The 18771-nt window shown below is 42.2% G+C and overlaps 1 protein-coding gene across 1 annotated transcript; it reads right to left on the reverse strand.

Moving 5' to 3' along the window:
* LOC128408844 (vomeronasal type-2 receptor 26-like) lies at positions 1-10419 on the reverse strand. Its single transcript, XM_053378867.1, has 7 exons — positions 10414-10419; positions 8698-8837; positions 7637-7928; positions 4997-5788; positions 3652-3879; positions 3309-3435; positions 1-961 (listed from the first exon to the last, which is right to left on the reverse strand). Exons 1-7 carry the CDS (start codon positions 10417-10419, stop codon positions 51-53), a joined length of 2496 nt encoding a protein of 831 aa, XP_053234842.1. The 3' UTR covers positions 1-50.
* Positions 10420-18771: the final 8352 nt, after the last annotated feature.

Below are 18771 nucleotides of genomic sequence, written 5' to 3' on the forward strand. Positions count from 1 at the left end.
ACTGGTGTGCTGGGCATCTCTTGCCAAAACTGAAAATAATAGTTCAACGTTCAGGTACTATTTTTTGTTTTTGTTGTGAGGTGCTCCTTTCTATTCAGATCAGGCCTCAGTACAATAATGTAGCACTTGGGCATGAAGATGCAGCCCAGAAGCCCAGCACTGGAGGCCAAGATGGAGAAGACCTGAACGGCTACCATGTACTTCCCCTTGGTGCTCAGGTAGGTGGGCACAAAGGACACCCAAACACTGCAGAAGACCAGCATGCTGAAGGTGATCAGCTTGGCCTCATTGAAGGCCCCAGGCAGTTTCCTGGCTAGGAAAGCCACCGTGAAGCAGATGGTAGCCAGGAAGCCCATGTAGCCAAGGACAGTGTAAAACATGGCAACAGATCCTTCATTGCATTGCAGGATGATCTCTCGGGGCTGGGAGTGCATGTCAGACTCCGGGAAAGGGGGAGAAATGCCCAGCCAGATGGTACAGATGAGAACTTGGACACCGGAACAGGAAATGACAATGGAGTTGGCCAAACTCTTGCCCAGCCATCTCCTCACCCTGTTCCCTGGCTTTGTGGCCAGGAAGGCCAGCACCACCATGATGGTTTTGGCCAACACAGAAGAGACTGCAACCGAGAAGATGATGCTGAAGGCTGTTTGTCGGAGAAGACAGGTTGCTCTTCTTGGCCGGCCAATGAAGAGGAAGGAGGACAAAAAGGAAAGCAGGAGGGAGATGAGGAGGATGAAGGAGAGGTCCCGGTTGTTGGCTTTGACAATAGGAGTATCTTTGTATTTAATGAAGGTTCCTAAGATGATGCCTGTTAAGAAGGACAAGAAGAGGGAAATAGAAGCCAAGAGGATCCCCAAATAGTCTTCATAGGATAGGAAACTGGTAGCCTTGGGGATACATTTTTCTTGGTCCTTGTTTGGATGATGATCTCCTGGGCATTTTGAGCAGTGGTCTGCATCTGAAGGGAAGAGGAGATGCTTTGGTAGCAATAATAATAATAATAATAATAATAATAATAATAATAATAATAATTTATTTATACCCCGCCCATCTGGCTGGGTTTCCCCAGCCACTCTGGGTGGCTTCCAACTGAATATTAAAAACAGTACAGCATCAGACATTAAAAACTTCCCTAAACAGGGCTGCCTTCAGATGTCTTCTAAAAGTCAGATAGTTGTTTATTTCCTTGATATCTGATGGGAGGGCGTTCCACAGGGCAGGCGCCACTACCAAGAAGGCCCTCTGTCTGGTTCCCTGTAACCTTACTTCTTGCAATGAGGGAACCGCCAGAAGGCCCTCGGTGCTGGATCTCAGTGTCCGGGCTGAACGATGGGGGTGGAGATGCTCCTTCAGGTATACAGGACCGAGGCCGGTTAGGGCTTTAAAGGTCAGCACCAACACTTTGAATTGTGCTCGGAAACGTACTGGGAGCCAATGCAGATCTCTAGCTATCATAAAGCTTGTAATTATGGTTGCTAGTCTGGATTTTTTATATGGTTTATCTTCATGGATCAGCACAGCTGACAAAAGTTTAATTTTGCATCCCTCATGAGCTATGTTTAACCTCAGTGCATCTCCCATCCCATATGTGATCTGATGAAATAGGTAACATCCTGAACCTAACAGCTATAGAAGCTCTTATCCTTGTATTTGCTAGGAAGATCTGGTTATTAGCCCCTGTAAGCAGGAATCAGACTTCAGATAGCCAATGAAGGTCATTTATAAGACAAGTTTACAATTTAAGAACTTCTTATAATCTTAACTTAGAACATTGGTGTTCTATGAACCAACCATAAACCATTGGGATAATAATAATAATAATAATAATAATAATAATAATAATAATAATAATAATAATAATATATTTATACCCCGACCATCTGGCTGGGCTTCCCCAGCCGCTCTGGGCGGCTTCTAAAAGAATATAGGTGAGCTGAGAGCAGATACCTGGAATTCCTTAGGAGTTTGCACTGTGTCATCCCTTTATTTATTTATTTTTGCTTTTATGTATTTATTTATTGAATTAAAACCCCACATTTCTCTCCAAGTCACTCCACAACAACCCTGTGAGGTAGCATTAGGCTAAGAGGCAGTGTTGGCTGCAGTGGGAAGCCCACCTGAACAAAGTCTGAGAACCACTGGCAGTCCCCAGACCACAGTTTGAGAGATGCTGAGTTATGGGGCTTAACATTACAGAAGCCAATGGTGGTCTTGTAGTAAGGTTAAAGCTTACTGGGAAATGATATATAATGAAATGAAAAGGATGTTTAAAACAACCTTTCTAAAAAAACACCCAGAAGGTTTTCTTTTGGGAATTATAGGGACAGAACTACCTAAACTGTAAAGGTAAACGGTAAAGAACCCCTGGACAGTTAAGTCCAGTCAAAGGTGACTATGGGGTTGCGGTGCTCATCTCGCTTAACTGTAGTAGTAGTAATTATTATTATTATTATTATTATTATTATTATTATTATTATTATTGGGCGGCCTCCAACAGAACACTAAAATACAATAGTCTGTTAAACATTAAAAGCTTCCCTAAACAGGGCTGCCTTCAGATGTCTTCTAAAAGTTTGGTAGTTGTTGTTCTCTTTGACATCTGGTGGGAAGGCGTTCCACAAGGCGGGCGCCACTACTGAGAAGGCCCTCTGCCTGCTTCCCTGTAACTTGGCTTCTCGAAGCGAGGGAACTGCCAGAAGGCCCTCGGCGCATTGCAGTAGTCCAAGCGAGAAACTGTATAGAAACTTATTCATGTATGCTACTATAGCAGCCGAGAATGCTACTTGCCCCCAAATGGAAAGAAGCAGAAGTCCCAGCAAAGGAAGAATGGAATACAAAAACCATATGGAATATGCAGAAATGGCGAAACTTACTGGAAGAATAAGAAATCAAGATAACAAACTTTTTTTTATAAAAGAATGGAAATGGTTTACTGAATATTTACAGATAAGAACATTGGTAGGATTATTGTAACAGTCTGCAGTTTCATAAGAGTATATACTTAAAGAAGATGGATAAATGAGCAAATTAAGTTAATTTGGATATGCAGAAGATATTAAAAATAAATTTAAGGAACTGCAGGAAGAGGGGGAAGGAAGTCAGGTTATGAAATGCCAAAATGATTGTTAAATTAGTGAATTGCATACCTGAAAAGTATAAATAATTTTTTATAAAACATTACAGAAGCCAAGCAAGGGTCCATATTCCGAAAAATGTCTTTAGGGTCTTCATAGTATGTGTCTGAGTGAAGCTTTGCCCTGTCTAGGCTCTCCCAATGAATTTCCTTTTCTCCTGAGATCACTCACCTTCCAAAATGGAGACTGTCCCTTCTGCACACGGAACACAAGAATAACAGCAAACCGGCTGTCCTTTTTGAGCCACCTTGACGTATCCAGGGCGACAGCTGTTGGAACATCTGGAGCGAGGCTCGGTCTAGCCATCCAGAGAAGGTGCATCAAGAAAAAGTGTTAGGGGTCTGGGAGTGAATTGGGGCCCCAGGAAGATAATTGTCCCCCACCCCACACCTGAATGCTGTTTGAGCTTCAGCTTTCAGGTGCTTGGTGTGAACTTGCCCCTCCTTCCGAAGCAAATGGATTTAATAATAATAATAATAATAATGATGATGACACAGATGATAATATGCTCTACCTCATTAAACCACAAGGGCCACACAATGGCTTCCGGGTTAATGGTGAGTTTTAAATCAGAGGATGCCTGTCCCTCTACACTCCCGATTTTCACTCTGCCGCGAGACCCGTTGGGAAACAGCACCCAGTTCACAATGTCATAGTCGGCTGCCAGCTCCCCATTCTCATTCAGATGCAGTCCACCCTTGGTGGTGTTAAACGACTGGGCTTTTCTGAAGTAGGGATGAAGCTGGAATGATAGAGAAAATATGGAGGAAGAAGAAGAAGAGGAGGAGGAGGAAGAGTTTGGATTTGATATCCTGCTTTATCACTACCCAAAGGAGTCTCAAAGTGGCTAACATTCTCCTTTCCCTTCCTCCCCCACAACAAACACTCTGTGAGGTGAGTGGGGCTGAGAGACTTCAAAGAAGTGTGACTAGCGCAAGGTCACTCAGCAGCTGCATGTGGAGGAGCGGAGAAGCGAACCCAGTTCCACAGATTACGAGTCTACCGCTCTTAACCACTACACCACACTGGCTCTACACTTCACTGGCTCTCACCACACTGGAGGCTCATTGAATATCTCAGCCCTGCTCATTTTGTAGTCTAATCGCCTATGAATTGGGCCACTGCACTTCTGGACTCAAAGGTGCTTAGATTTGCAGAACTGTCACATTGTGGTTTCGTGTGGGAGCCTTTCCTTTGGAACTCCCTGCTTGTTGATATTGGTTGGGTGTGTTCGCTGTATTCCCTTTTTGTTCTAGTTAGTAAGCAGTATATAAATTTTGTAAATTAATAAATATCTTATTAGAGAGAAGATATGTGAGAATTATGTGTAGATCCACCTTTCCGTCAATGCGGAAAGCCTATGGTGTGGGACCCAGGAGAGTCAGAGCGGATCTCTTAGGACACCAGGGAAGACAACTGAACAGGTAGGTGAGTGTTGTCTTCTGGTGTCACCAGAGCAAGCTAAATGGTTGACCTACGGCAGGAGACTGACAAACTGAATTTGCCTCAGCAATGAACAAACATTTTGCTAGGACTGCCATATCTCCAGGTTTTCCCTGACACGTCCTGGAATCACTCAGAAAAATGGCATTCAGGCGGATTTTTGCTGAATCAGCAAAATGTCTGAGAAAACCTGGACATATGGCAAGTTTATATATAAAAAAAAAAATTCAGAAAAAATCAAAGGAAACCCCCAAAATGATATTTTTTTGGGGGGGGGGAGGAGGGGGAGATGTTCCTTCAGAAAGCCCAACTACTATGTCCGGATTTTCACTTCTGGGAACATGGCAACCCTACATTTTGCAAATGGGACAACAGATTGCAATTGGCAGTGCTGTTGCAAAAGGAAAGGGGAATACCTGCCATGGCTGCAGCTTTTGAAGTCCCAAACTGTTTGTCCTACCCGCCATCAACATCTGTTTGGATCTGGAGGAATATGCCGTGTTTAAGGCAAGTGCCACAGCCTGGACACTGTTGTAAGTAATGTAATTGTCTTGAGACACAACTCTTTCGATCTCCTCTTGGGGGAGAACCTCCAGTTTCTCCTTCTCTGTGCATCTTGTCCATACTTCAGTTGACAGCACATCCTCTGAACATGAACAACGGAAAGAATTATCCCAAAACTCGTTTGTTTCACTGGACCATACCTCATAGAAGTCATGCTTTGCCCCCTTTCTGGCCTTCCTTACTAAGGACAAAGAACCATGGATTTGCATGAAGGAATCGGTATCATAAGATAAAATGATGTTCGTGTTCCTAAAAACTGTAGTGATCCAAACTTTCCTCCTAGCTAGCTTCCGTTGCAACACAATGATTGGGCCAAATTCATAATCAGAGCCCCCACAATAAACAAACACACCGACTTGTTGCCACATGGCAGGGAGCTCATGCCATAAGTACTTTTCCACTAGAGTCTTTTGTAGTATTCTTTCCACAAAGGCAACACAAATCCCACTGCCGATCATCGGAGGTGTGAAGGCTTTCATGAAGCTTTCTCCAGCGTCGTTGTCCGGAGCAAATATTCCAATCCACGTCCATCCAAAATGCAGGAGCAGCTTGATAATCCCCAGGTACTGGGTTACTTCCTTTGGGACCATCCGGTAGACAAAGGGGAACTGGATTTGATCATGAAGAGCAAAGCCATGACTTATCTGGTTAGGTAAGGAAGTGAAAGTTTGTTTTCAGGGAAATTGTGGCACTTTTGTTAACCTAGAAGTATTAAGAGCCAGGAAGAAGCTGGAAGAGATTGATCTTTGTCAAGTCCTTGTCAATATGAGGGAGGGTGGAGAAAATCTCCAGAAGTGGACTGAGCCCCAAATTGACCCATAGTTTGCTTGTTTATGTGAAATGGTCTTGCTTACAGCAAGTTTCTGTGGATCAGCCTATGATCTTAACAGCCTGCTAACTGGGCACTGCTAAAATGTGCATTCACTCAACTGTAGGTATTTCTACTAGGTCTTCCTATATGAGAGATGTGTTTGAATTACCTTAATACCTACCATAATAAGGAGAAAATCCAAAACTATGGTTATGAAGCAATGGGAGTTCTTAAATGATTATTTACAAAACCAGGGCTCGACTACAAAAATCTGGTTGTGTTTAGAATAATCTTGTGCGTAATATAAAAAAATACAAAGTGAGACATTAAGGAAATCCAAAGGGAAAATATGAAGAACAGAGGATCTGATGAACGGATTATTAAAAACGCGTGAGGTAAACGGTGGAAGTCTTTTTTAAAAAACACACACACTATTTAAGGTAGATAAGGACAAGATGAAATTATACAATTGAATATAAAGATAGATGGGAAACGGCTATGTATTGTGAGTACTTATCTACTTTTAAAAATTTTCACCTATGACCTTTTTCTTTTACTTCTTTATTTTTTCTTTGTTCTTTTTTTCTTTTTTTCTGATATCTTATCTTTCATTTCACTCCTTTATTGTGAATAGCATTTTATAGAGGTATAAATAATTGTAAATATGAAAAGAGACAAAATATTCTCTATTTTTCCCCCCTTGGTTATATGTATTTTCTTTTTCTTTTGTATTTTCTTTTGTTGTAAATATGTATGCTTTCTAATTTGTACTTAATAAAAATTAAAAAAATTAAATTAAAAAAGAAAAAAAGAAAAAATGAATTACCTTAAAAGACAGAACAAAACGAGACCACATCAGGAGTCCTGTGTCCAGTTCTGGACTTTTTGCTGTGTCCAGAAACTGTCACCTTATGGAGCTGTGATACCACCATTTTTCATCTGAGCAATCTTTGCTTCATAACAGACGAATGCTCCATGAAACCATCTTTTCTGCAATGGACTCTGCACATGTGCTGAAAACCAAGGCTCTGCTCAAGCATGTAAAATTAAACCACTTTTTGATGTTTATTAAAGTCTTGGATCTTGTGTCCTGCCCTTCTCTACCCCCTACCCTGAAACTCAAAGTCTTTTTACTAAATAAACTCCCTTTACATAAAATTACAATAGACTTCATTCTTTTCAGAGAGGCATTTCTCTAGCATTTCTCCCCAGAATCCTTTAACGTGTGCTGGATTGTCCCTTGCAATCAATGAAGTATTGTTGTTCCATATCCTCTGGGCTTTAGGAAAGTAAAACTGAATCCCCTTCTTACTAATTTTAGAGTAGTCCTGGAGAAAAGAAGTAGAACCTGCCCCTCCCCAGCAAAAGCTAGACAACCTAGGTCAGGTATAGGCAAACTCGGCCCTCCAGATGTTTTGAGACTACAGTTCCCATCATCCCTGACCACTGGTCCTGTTAGCTAGGGATGATGGGAGTTGTAGTCCCAAAACATCTGGAGGGCCGAGTTTGCCTATGCCTGACCTAGGGTGTCCCAAGACAGATTTAGCCTTTAAAAAAACATGTTCTGGGAAACTTTTCAAAGAGTTGGAAGGGAGCTCAAAGATCATCTGTTCTAACCCTCTTCAAATGTATATAAGCTATGACTGTAGCATCCTTCACAACTGGCGATCCTAGTTCCTACCTGTGGGGTTTTGTAGATGTCTGACATGCTTGCAATCTGGATGAAGATATCCGATTCAGCCCCTTCAATAACAGCCAAGAGGTTCTTCTGTTGTCCACAGTTATAGTTTGGAATATTCTTTACCCCTCCAGAATGGCCATCAAGGATGGCATCAGAAGTAAGTCTGCCATCATAGAAGCTGTCAAAGAGGTTGTATCCCAGGGTGATGTTGGGTAAAACTGTGGGATTTTGATTGATCTCCTGAACAGCTAGCGAGAAGGACAGGATATGCCAGTATCTCGTAGAACCGAACCTGCAAACAAAGAAACCAATAGTACTGATAGACTGCCATTCTCCTTTCAGTGAACACAAAATATCACATTATTTCTCTTATCAATCTAAAGGCCTTTACACAAATCTTAAAATAGCTCGTCCCCAAATATTGGTCTGTATTGTTTTTATGGGGCGTGTACTGTGGTTGCAAGTTAGATATTACTTTGCCTTTTAAGAGAAAATGGAGAGTTTACTGTTTCTGATGGGAAGCCCATTGCCTTCGAAGGTCAAAATCAAACACAATTTAAAGAGATTTGAAATGTTAGGAAACGGCTCATCTTGGCTGCTTCCAAGCGGGAAAATACCTAAACACCCAGCAAGCAAATCAGCATGAATATAGATATAATAAATGCTCATTGTTGTCCACCAACAAATTAGAAAGAATCCACAATGAAGACATAATATAACAGCAAGCTATGCTTTGTACAGGCAAATGAAGCCGAACGCTAAGTAACAAGGTTGCCTGAAGGAGCTGTTGGAATCAAAATAAGGACAGAATTTGACCAGATGGACCAGAAAATAGAAGTTGTCCCTTGTACTTGGGGACAGCCAGGGTGCAGATATGGCAGCATAAAATCCATCAATACATAGGTACCTACAGAATAAACCTGGTTAAGGGGTGCCGGGAGAAGATGTATGGTTCAACTAAACCACCTTTTGATGAGATGATTCCACTAATGAGATGGTTTCCTGTCCTGTAATAATTTGCAGGCTGATTTGCATAACGAGGCAGGAATACTTGGCAGTACTCTGTCCTGTGTCCGTGGACTGCCTGGGGCATTAGCAGCAGCAGCAGCAACAACAGCAGCAGCAGAGATACCATTCTAGCAGTGCCTGTGCCAGTCGCCTTCATCATGGCAGCAATGACATCAAGGACACAGCTGGATTCCTGCCATGGATTCATATCTAAAGTCAGGAAGAGAAAGCTTCCCAATGGCCCAGTCCCTGCCTTTCCTCGATCTCAGATCAGACTCCCACTGGCACAGGACTTAATCTTTCCCCCCCAAGAAATATGTTGGAGGAACTGAACATGGAGGAAGGGGGTTAGCCAAGCAAGCCAGTTGCTAATGTCAGCTTATTAGTTAGTGAGGGAGTCTTGTGAAATGACTCAAAGTCTGGGTTATGTCATGGAATTGCTGGAGCAATAGAATTACTTTGTACTTGTATATATCTGTATCTGTATCTGCAAACACCACAAGCTGTATGTATATATCAGTGTCTGCAACTGCATTGCTGAAGCCTGATCTTCTGCAGCAATAAGCTATTGGGGACCTACAGCTGCCTCTGTGTGGTGAATGGAGCTAGGGGCAACTTCCGCAGCATAGGTATCTCACCCTTAGAATCTCAACAGTATTTATGTCACAGTTCTTCTTTCTGCCTTGCTGCAGGAAGTCGCCACATGTTGTTCTGGATTCAGATGTTTGTATTATTGGTCTCAGGGGAAATCCCCGGAGCTTTGGTGTGAGGGGAAGAATACACCATTATGATTTTCGTAATTATAAAGGGGAAGAAGGTCCACCTCTACAACCTTCTGGCGCCTCTCCATGGCTCAAGGAAGAGGTGCAGAGCTGGAGGAAAAACATGTTTGCGAGATATCACTGATGGGGCTCCATAGCTGGAGATGGGCCAGGCAGTGAGCAGCTGAACTTGGCACACTTTGTATTGAAGAAATCATTTCATAGAGGCAGGATCCAAATGCTCATTCTCAGCAGCATAGCTAGCCGCTTGGGTGCATGGGGGTGGGGCAAGGCCCCAGTGGGGTGGGGCAGGGCACACCAGAACCCCAGTGCCTGAGCCCTCTTCTGCTCTGGCACCCTGCAGGCCTGCGTTGCTTTTTCGAGCTGTGAAGAGCCTGCAGGGAGACTGTCTGCTGCCTCCCCCTTAACTGTAGAGTGGCTCAGGGAGTGGCAGTGGGCAGATGCATGCCCCACACTTCCCTTTTGGGCATTGCGGAGCCTGCAGGTGCCTGAGCCACATCGTCACTCCCAGGAGAGACGCTTGGCTCGGGCACAAGAAGTGCTGTCCCCTGCGTTGTGGTGCCCAGTGGCCCCTGCCCCTCCTAGCTACGGCTTTGCTCATTCTTTTTGTTGTGTATTGAGTCAAAGGATTTTATATCTGTATTATTATTGTCTGTATTTGCATTAGGGTAAAGTAACTGCCTTTTGGTTCCAGAGGGTACAGCTACTATTGGTTCATTTAAGCTGCTGTATTTGGATCCTCTGTCTTATTGGTTTCCTCCAAAAGGCAGGACTATGATTGCCTGATATTGTTCCCTCCAAAATGTATCCCTTCTAGCTAGTTCCCTGTCCCTATAAATGTAGCTCTCCCCTCCTCAGTTCTCAGTCTTGTTTGCTTTAATAAAGAAGTGTTACTACAGAACTGTCTCCAGCATATTATGTCAAGAGAACTGAAATCACAAACCCCACGTCACAACACTTTTAGGCTCCATTTGAACTACCACATACCTGCATTGTGCGGTGTGCCCATCCCTCTTCCCTCCCCAAGAAAGCAGTAATGCCTCCCTTCTTCTGAGGTCCAGCTCCGAGGGCCTTCTGGCGGTTCCCTTGCTGCAAGAAGTGAGGTTACAGGGAACCAGGCAGAGGGCCTTCTTGGTAGTGGCGCCTGCCCTGTAGAACGCCCTCCCATCAGATTTCAAGGCAATAAACAACTATTTTACTTTTAAAAGACAATTGAAGGCGGCCCTGTTTGGGGAAGTTTTTAATGTCTGATGCTGTATTGTTTTTAATATTCGGTTGGAAGCCACCCGGAGTGGCTGGGGAAACCCAGCCAGATGGGCGGGGTATAAATTGTTATTGTTATTGTTATTATTCTGTGCACAAGGAGGGAGATTTCATTGTCTTATTGATCAGAGTAAATCCACCATTTTTGCTGATTATCTAGATTCAGTCACAAACCATGGATGTTCTGCAGGATATTATCCTGAATATTTTGCAGGACTGAGGTTGCCTCTTACTGAATCAGAATATTGCTCCGACTCACCCAGTATTCTTTACTCTAATAGGAAAAGAAATCAAACTTGTCCCTCAAAGCCATAGAACGCACAGTCTATAGTTTTTTTGGATTTGATATCCCGCTTTATCACTACCCAAAGGAGTCTCAAAGTGGCTAACATTCTCCTTTCCCTTCCTCCCCCACAGCAAACACTCTGTGAGGTGAGTGAGGCTGAGAGACTTCAGAGAAGTGTGACTAGCCCAAGGTCACCCAGCAGCTGCATGTGGAGGAGCGGGGAAGCCAACCCCATTCACCAGATTACAAATCCACTGCTCTTAACCAACAGATGCAGAGTTAATTGCTGCTTTGTTGTGAATTTTAAGAAAAATTAATGTACAGCCCAATATTAGTAGATCTGCCTCATCTAAATGTGTACCCCCCAGACAATCAGTAGATCAGCATATATCACAGTGAATCTGTTGAGGTTTTAGTAGGCCTGAGAACACTGAAATAGGTTCAGGGTTTACCCTACCAAAGAGGGTCTAGGCTACGCCAGTTCTTCGAGCCAATGAAGACAACAGTGTGTGCAAAAAGCACAGGTTTATTCAAGCTGCAACTCAAATTGGCCCAGTGGAATTTCTCCAAAGAGTAAACAAAAAGCATACCTTTCATAGCATTATTTACATGATTACTTCATGCATGATCCTTTCTACAGGGCTGCCGTCAGATGTCTTCTAAAAGTTGTATAGTTATTTATCTCCTTGACATCTGATGGGAGGGCGTTCCGCAGGATGGGTGCCACTACTGAGAAGGCATGTGGTATGGAAAAAGAACAGGGAACCTGAAAATCTTTTAGGAAGCAGGAGGTTCTGTATCTTTTTGAGAATTTTGTTTGCCTCCAATGGAAGCCAGGATTCTGGACCCTTTCCTTTTCTTAGAAAACGGTCCCTTTCTTTAGAACTAAGTATCAGATGCCATCTTTTGTTTTTGTTGAGAGGTGCTCCTTTGTGTTCAGATCAGGCCTCAGTACAATAATGTAGCATTTGGGGATGAAGATGCAGCCCAGAAGCCCAGCACTGGAGGCCAAGATGGAGAAGACCTGAACAGCTACCATGTATTTCCCCTTGGTGCTCAGGTAGGTGGGCACAAAGGACACCCAAACACTGCAGAAGACCAGCATGCTGAAGGTGATCAGCTTGGCTTCATTGAAGGCCCCAGGCAGCTTCCTGGCCAGGAAAGCCACCGTGAAGCAGATGGCAGCCAGGAAGCCCATGTAGCCAAGGACAGTGTAAAACATGGCAACAGAGCCTTCGTTACATTGCAGGATGATCTCCCCAGCCTGGGAGTGCTTATCAGAATCAGGGAAAGGAGGAGAGATCCCTAGCCAGATGGTGCAGATGACAAGTTGGACACTGGAACAGGAAATGACAATGGCGTTGGCAAAGGTCTTCCCCAGCCACCTCCTCACCGTGTTCCCTGGCTTTGTGGCCAGGAAGGCCAGCACCACGGTGATGGTTTTGGCCAAGAGAGAAGACACAGCAACTGAGAAGATGATGCTGAAGGCCGTTTGTCGGAGGAGGCAGGTTGTGTTCATTGGCTGACCAATGAATAGGAATGAAGATGAAAAAGAGAGTACGAGGAAGATGAGGAGGATGTAGGAGAGGTCCTGGTTGTTGGCTTTGACTATCGGAGTTTCCTTGTATTTAATGAAGATTCCTAAAACAAATACTGTGGTTATGGACAAGAATAGGGCAAAGGAAGCTAGGATGAGGCCCAGAGGTTCTGTGTAGGCAAGGAAAGTGGTGATCTTGGGGACACATTGATCTTGGTTCTTGTTTGGATGCTGATCATCTGGACATTTGGTGCAATACCCTGCATCTGAAAGGAAGAGGAGCAAATTTAGTAGCCATAACATAAATAAGAGAATCAGGCCTGTATCTTTACAGATTAGCATGTCCAAATCACATTTAAAACAGAGGGGGATTAGAATCACAAAAGGTTATATTTGCTGTGGGCAGAATCCCCCAAACTATCTCTCCTGCAGTGTGCATTCCAAGGCAATTAAAAAGAAAAAAACTAACATAATAATAATAATTATTATTATTTATACCCCGCCCGCCCCAGCCAGAGCAGGGCTCAGGACAGCTAACACCAATAAAAGCACAGTAAAAACATAATAGGGGAAAAAGAGAGGGGTGGGGTGAAGGAAAAAGGAAAAAAACCCAATTTAAAATACAGGATAAAATGCAGTTTAAAATGCTGCCTCATTTTAAAGTAGCTGATAAATCAAGACCATAAGGGGAGGGAAACATAAGGGTCAGACCGAGTCCAAACCAAAGGCCAGGTGGAACATCTCTGTCTTGCAGGCCCTGCGGAAAGATGTCAAGTCCCGCAGGGCCCTAGTCTCTTGTGACAGAGCGTTCCACCACGTCGGGGCCAGTGCTGAAAAGGCCCTGGCCCTAGTTGAAACCATGTACCAGTAATTCATTGTGGCAGGGGTTCTCACACTTTATCTCCCTAGGACCGATTTAAAATGTCTAGAAACTACTAAGGGCAACAGTCATGATTTAGATGCAAACTGTGACATTCTTTCCACGTTGCAGGGAGTTCCATAGTTCAGCTTTTCTCAAACTCAGCATAAGCACTGGTTCTCTAGGCATTGTGATTCAACCTCCCCCTTTTGTGCAGAATATCTTGATCTAATAACTCTAAACGGAGAAGCACACACACCCCTTCTCTTCTCTACATCCCTCTTGGCGTTTTTATTAACATCCTGTAATTTTCTTCTGCTTTTCTCCTTTCACACTCAATGTGCATTGCAGGGATTTAGAATAGATGACCTTTGGGGTCCCTTCCAACCATGTTTCTACTATTCTATGTGTACTCTGCTACCTCCCCCAAGTGCCTGTTTCTCTCCACCTCTCCTCCATGCATTCTTTGATGTGCACAGTTTCCCTCTCTGTTGTTGTTGTTGTTGTTTAGTCATTTAGTCGTGTCCGACTCTTCCTGACCCCATGGACCAGAGCACGCCAGACACTTCTGTCTTCATTTCCCTCTCTACCTTTCTCTTTTTTCTCTTACTGTTTTCCTTGCCAGCCTTTTATTGGATCTCGTTCTCCCAAGGAATGCTGTTATGTACTGAGTTGAATAGGATCCAAACTGCAGCACTCTGATTGGTCCTAGAACAATAGGATCCAAAATGCAGCAGTCTGATTGGTCCTAGAACAATAGGATTCAGAATGCAGCAGTCTGATAGGTCCTAGAACAATCCAGCAGTATGACTGGTCTGCAGGAGCCACCCAATCCAGCTCCAGATAGAAGTGAATCCACAACCTGATTGGCCTACAGGAGAATTCCAGAATTAGCCAATCACGTGGGGCCCATTGTGTAAATAATGTATATAAAGCAGATACTTTGAGGGGACTTCCATTCCCTCCTCACCACTATGAGCTGAATAAAGAGCATGAAATCCATTCTTGACTCTATTTCAAATGCCCTCTCCCCTGGAGTCACCCACCTTCCTGGGTGGAGATTGTCCCTTCCGTACATGAAGCACAAGCATAGCAGCAAATGGGCTTTCCTTCTTGAACCACCTTGGCATATCCAGGTCGGCAGCTTTCGGTACACCTGGAGCGAGGCATTGTCTAACCATAAAGTGAAGGAGCATTGAAGGGAAATTGTTAGGGTACAGAATTGAGTCATAGCGTTTGGAATGACCCTAATGGATTCCCCTACCTCCCCCTCCCTTTTAGGTAAATATTGTTGATGCTCTAGTGCATGGCTTAGAAAGTACTTTGGCGTACATAATTTTGCTGCTCCAATTATGGCAGAGCAGAGGGCCAAGGAATGATCATGTGTCTGAAACTAAGCTAGGAGAGGAAATAGTTGTTAAGAAATGGGAATATGCAAATAGATTTAAAATTTACAGACTGTTACCTCCTGAAAGAAAATTACATGAAAATGGTGGATAGATGGTATATAACACCAGTACAGATAGCAAAAATGTATATAACAGGCTCAAACACTTGTTGGAAATGGAAAGAAAAAGAAGGGACCTTTCATCATATGTGATGGGAGTGTAAAGAAGTTAAAAAAAATGGGAAATGATATACAATGAATTGGGAAAAAAAATGTTTAAAATGACATTTGTAAAAAAACCAAAAGCATTTTTGTTAGGGATTGTAGGACAAGTCCTGCGAAGGAAAATAAAGAATTTATTTATGTATGCTACAACAGCGGCAAGAGTCTTGATAGCACAAGGATGGAAGAATGAGGAAATCCCGACAAAAGAACAGTGGCAAGACAAATTGATGAACTATGCAGAACTGTGACGTCAAGGAGGAATGGGGACAAACTATTTAAAAAGACAACAAAATGAACTGGACTCCTTGGCAGGTTTTGAATAAACATACACAAATTTATTCGTTGATAACATGATGGATAGATATGTAAGGATATGTACAATTTTATAATATGCAGAGAAAATATGTGAAGAGAAATCAGGGAGAGGAGCTGAGGGAAGTCCTTGGGGGGGGAAATAATGTATGTGATTATATGGTTTGATAATTTGTTATGTGGAAATTGATCAATAAAAAATATTTTAAAAGAAAAGGGAATATGTGGCAGTTTTATTGGCACTGGAAGGAGGGTACTGAGCCAAAGGGTGACTGGCAACTTTTGGAATCCAGTGTCCAGTTGCCAGTCAGATCATGCACATATTACATTAAAGAAACACAGCTCAGACAACTCTGTATGCAATTATACAGAAATTTCCAAAGACAAAATGTAAAAATAAGTTGCCGTTTCTTTAAATATAGCTTTTACATAATGTATGCAATACCAAAATCAGGTTCAAGTGCAATATGGGATGTCTCAAAACCAAAGTTGCATCCAAACGTTCCTTCATTCAATAAAGAGAAACGAATGTCTACAAGTGTACTTGTTGCTGAAGGATAATCCACAGACTGGAAAAATCTGCCCACGTTACTGGGAGTGTTGTTGCATTGCTCTCCATCACTCAAACCATAGTGGCAGTGATCCAGTCATGTGAAATCCCAAATGGGACAATGAGATCACTGGATTGAAATCCCTGTTTCGAATGTGTTCATCCAGTCGGTCCAGACATCAGAACACATGCTAAAGTAGATAACTCAGCTACATAAACTTGAAAAGGCTCTCTGCTCTTTCTATAATCCCTGAGATCAGCCCTAGACTAGTGAGAAAATCAATCAGATAGGAATAAGTTCATTTTCTGAATACACCCTGTAAGTTATTTGAGCTTAATAGATGTCACAAAGGGACAGGCACACAATTCATTCTGCCTACCTTGTTAAAATGTGAAGGCCAGACAATGGCTTCTGGGTTAATGGTGAGCTTTAAATGTGAGGCTGCCTGTCTCTCTACACTCCCGACTTTCACTCTGCCACGAGACTCGTTGGGAAACAGCACCCAGTTCACAATGTCGTAGTCGGCTGCCAGCTCCCCATTCTCATCTGAATACAATCCGCCCCTGGAGGTATTAAACAACTGGATGTTTCTTAAGAAATGGTGAAGCTGGGATGACAGAGAAAATACCAGCATTAAGAAAGTACTGAAGCCTATTGTATATTGCACTCTTTCCCCCTCCATTATTATTATTATTATTATTATTATTATTATTATTATTATTATTATTAAATTAATTAATTTAACATAATTATTACAAAATATAAGCAAAACATACATATATATTTCAGATAAGCACACATATATAAAAAAGAAGAAAAGAAAAAAGAAGAAAAGAAGAAAGAAGAAAAGAAGAAAGAAGAAAAAATAGAGAGAGAAAAGAAAGAAATTTGGAAGAATTTCTTCCAATTTTTTTCTACAAAATTTCAATATGAAAATATTGATAAAATTTCATTGATTGACTTCCATTGCTTACACTGCACTTCCTATATACATTTTAAGCAAGATTGTATCTGTTATTCCGTATTTTTCCCATACAATCTCACACAAATATTCTAAACAATGTTTTTAAAATCTTTCATAAATCTATTCTAAACACAACAAATACTTTACATTTAATCTTTGTCTACATAAATAATCATTTAAACATTTCCATTGCTTCTGGCTTATATTTTTTGGTTTTTGTCTTATCAAATCAGTCAACTTTGCTAATTCCAAGTATTCACATAATTTATTCAGCCATTCTTCTTTAGTTTCCTTTCCAATTATTGGCTATTAACATTCTCGCTGCTGTTGTCGTGTACAAGAAAATATTAATTTTGTCATTCGGGATGTCTCCATTCAAAATTCCTAATTAATATGATTCTGCTATTTTATTATGTTTTTATTAGCTTTTTAATTTCCTCATGTATCATATTCCAATATTTCTTAATTTCCGGACATAGCCACCACATATGGTATAAGGTTCCAGTCATTCTATTACACCTCCAACACTCTAATCTCCTATGAATTGGGACCTGTGTCACATTTGGACGCATAGTGGTTGACTGCTGTTGGCTTTCCACAGTCAAATCTGAGATTCATTCTTAAATCGTTGCCCCCCACTTTCTCCTTCAATATTTTGGAGATCAGCAGAGCCAGCTTCATCATGTATAAAACTCAGTGTGAACCCTAAGGTCAAATTCTAATATCAGGTAGGGTGAAGTCATCCACTTGAATCTACACATTTGGGGCACCATTTAAGTGAAGGACAATGATTCCAGAATTAGACAGTAGGTTGCAATTAACAAAAGGGAATACCTGCCATGGTTGCAGTCTTCCACGTCTCCAACTTTCTCCTCTACTCATCATCAGCATCTGTTTGGATCTGGATGAATATGCCGAGTTTAAGGCAAGTGCTACAACTTGGATGCTGTGGTAAGTAATGTAGCTGTCTTGAGACAGGGCCCTTTCAATCTCCTCTTGGGGAAGAATCTCCAGTTTCTCTTTCTCTGTGCATCTTGTCCAGCCTTTCATGGGCAGCACATTCTCTGGACATGAACAGTGAAATGACTTCTCCCAAAATTGTTGTATTTTGTCAGAGAATGGCTCATAGTGGTCACATTTTGTCCATTTTCTAGTCTTCATGGTGAAGGACAAAGAACCATGGGTGTACATGAAGAAATCAATATCATAACTCAAATTCATGTTGATGTCCGGAAAAGCTGTTGTGATCCAGACTTTACCCCCAGCTTGTAAATTTTCAAATATTTCTTGTAGGTGGAATATTGGCACAAAATCATAAGACGAGTCCCCATAATAAACATATACATTGACTTGTCTCCACCTGGCAGGTAGTTCATTCATGTGGTACGCTGTCTCGTGTTGTATTCTTTCGGAGAAGGCAAAACAAATTCCACTGCTAGTCATCAACGGTGTCAAGGCATTCAAGAACCTTTCTCCATTGTCATTGTCTGGAGCAAAGATTCCAATCCACGTCCATCCAAACTGCAGGAGAAGTTGGATAATCCCCTTGTACTGGATTTCTTCCCTTGGGATCATCCGGTAGACAAAAGGGAACTGAGTTTTATCATCAAGAGCAAAGCCATAACTGACCTAGTGAGGAAATAAAGAATACCAGGTATCTGTTCATAAGAAACAAAAACCTGAAAGAGCTTGACCTGTCAAGCTGAGGATAAGTAATTGATAACCTTTCACTTCAACAACAGATAAAGTGGAAGTATATTTGAGGACACCACTATGAGGGCTGAACAACCTCCTTACCTTCTCTGAGCTCAGCGTAAATGGTGGTTCTAATCCTATATATTGTTCTTCTTCAGCACACTAGGTTGTGTGTGTGTGTGTGTGTGTGTCCAGAGAGAAGGGAGGAAAGTGTCTTGAATACTTAGGAGAAACATCACTTTCATGAGATGGTATTGAATATAATT

The sequence above is a fragment of the Podarcis raffonei genome, chromosome 2 (assembly GCF_027172205.1).
Source record: "Podarcis raffonei isolate rPodRaf1 chromosome 2, rPodRaf1.pri, whole genome shotgun sequence".
Classification (NCBI taxonomy): Eukaryota; Metazoa; Chordata; class Lepidosauria; order Squamata; family Lacertidae; genus Podarcis; species Podarcis raffonei.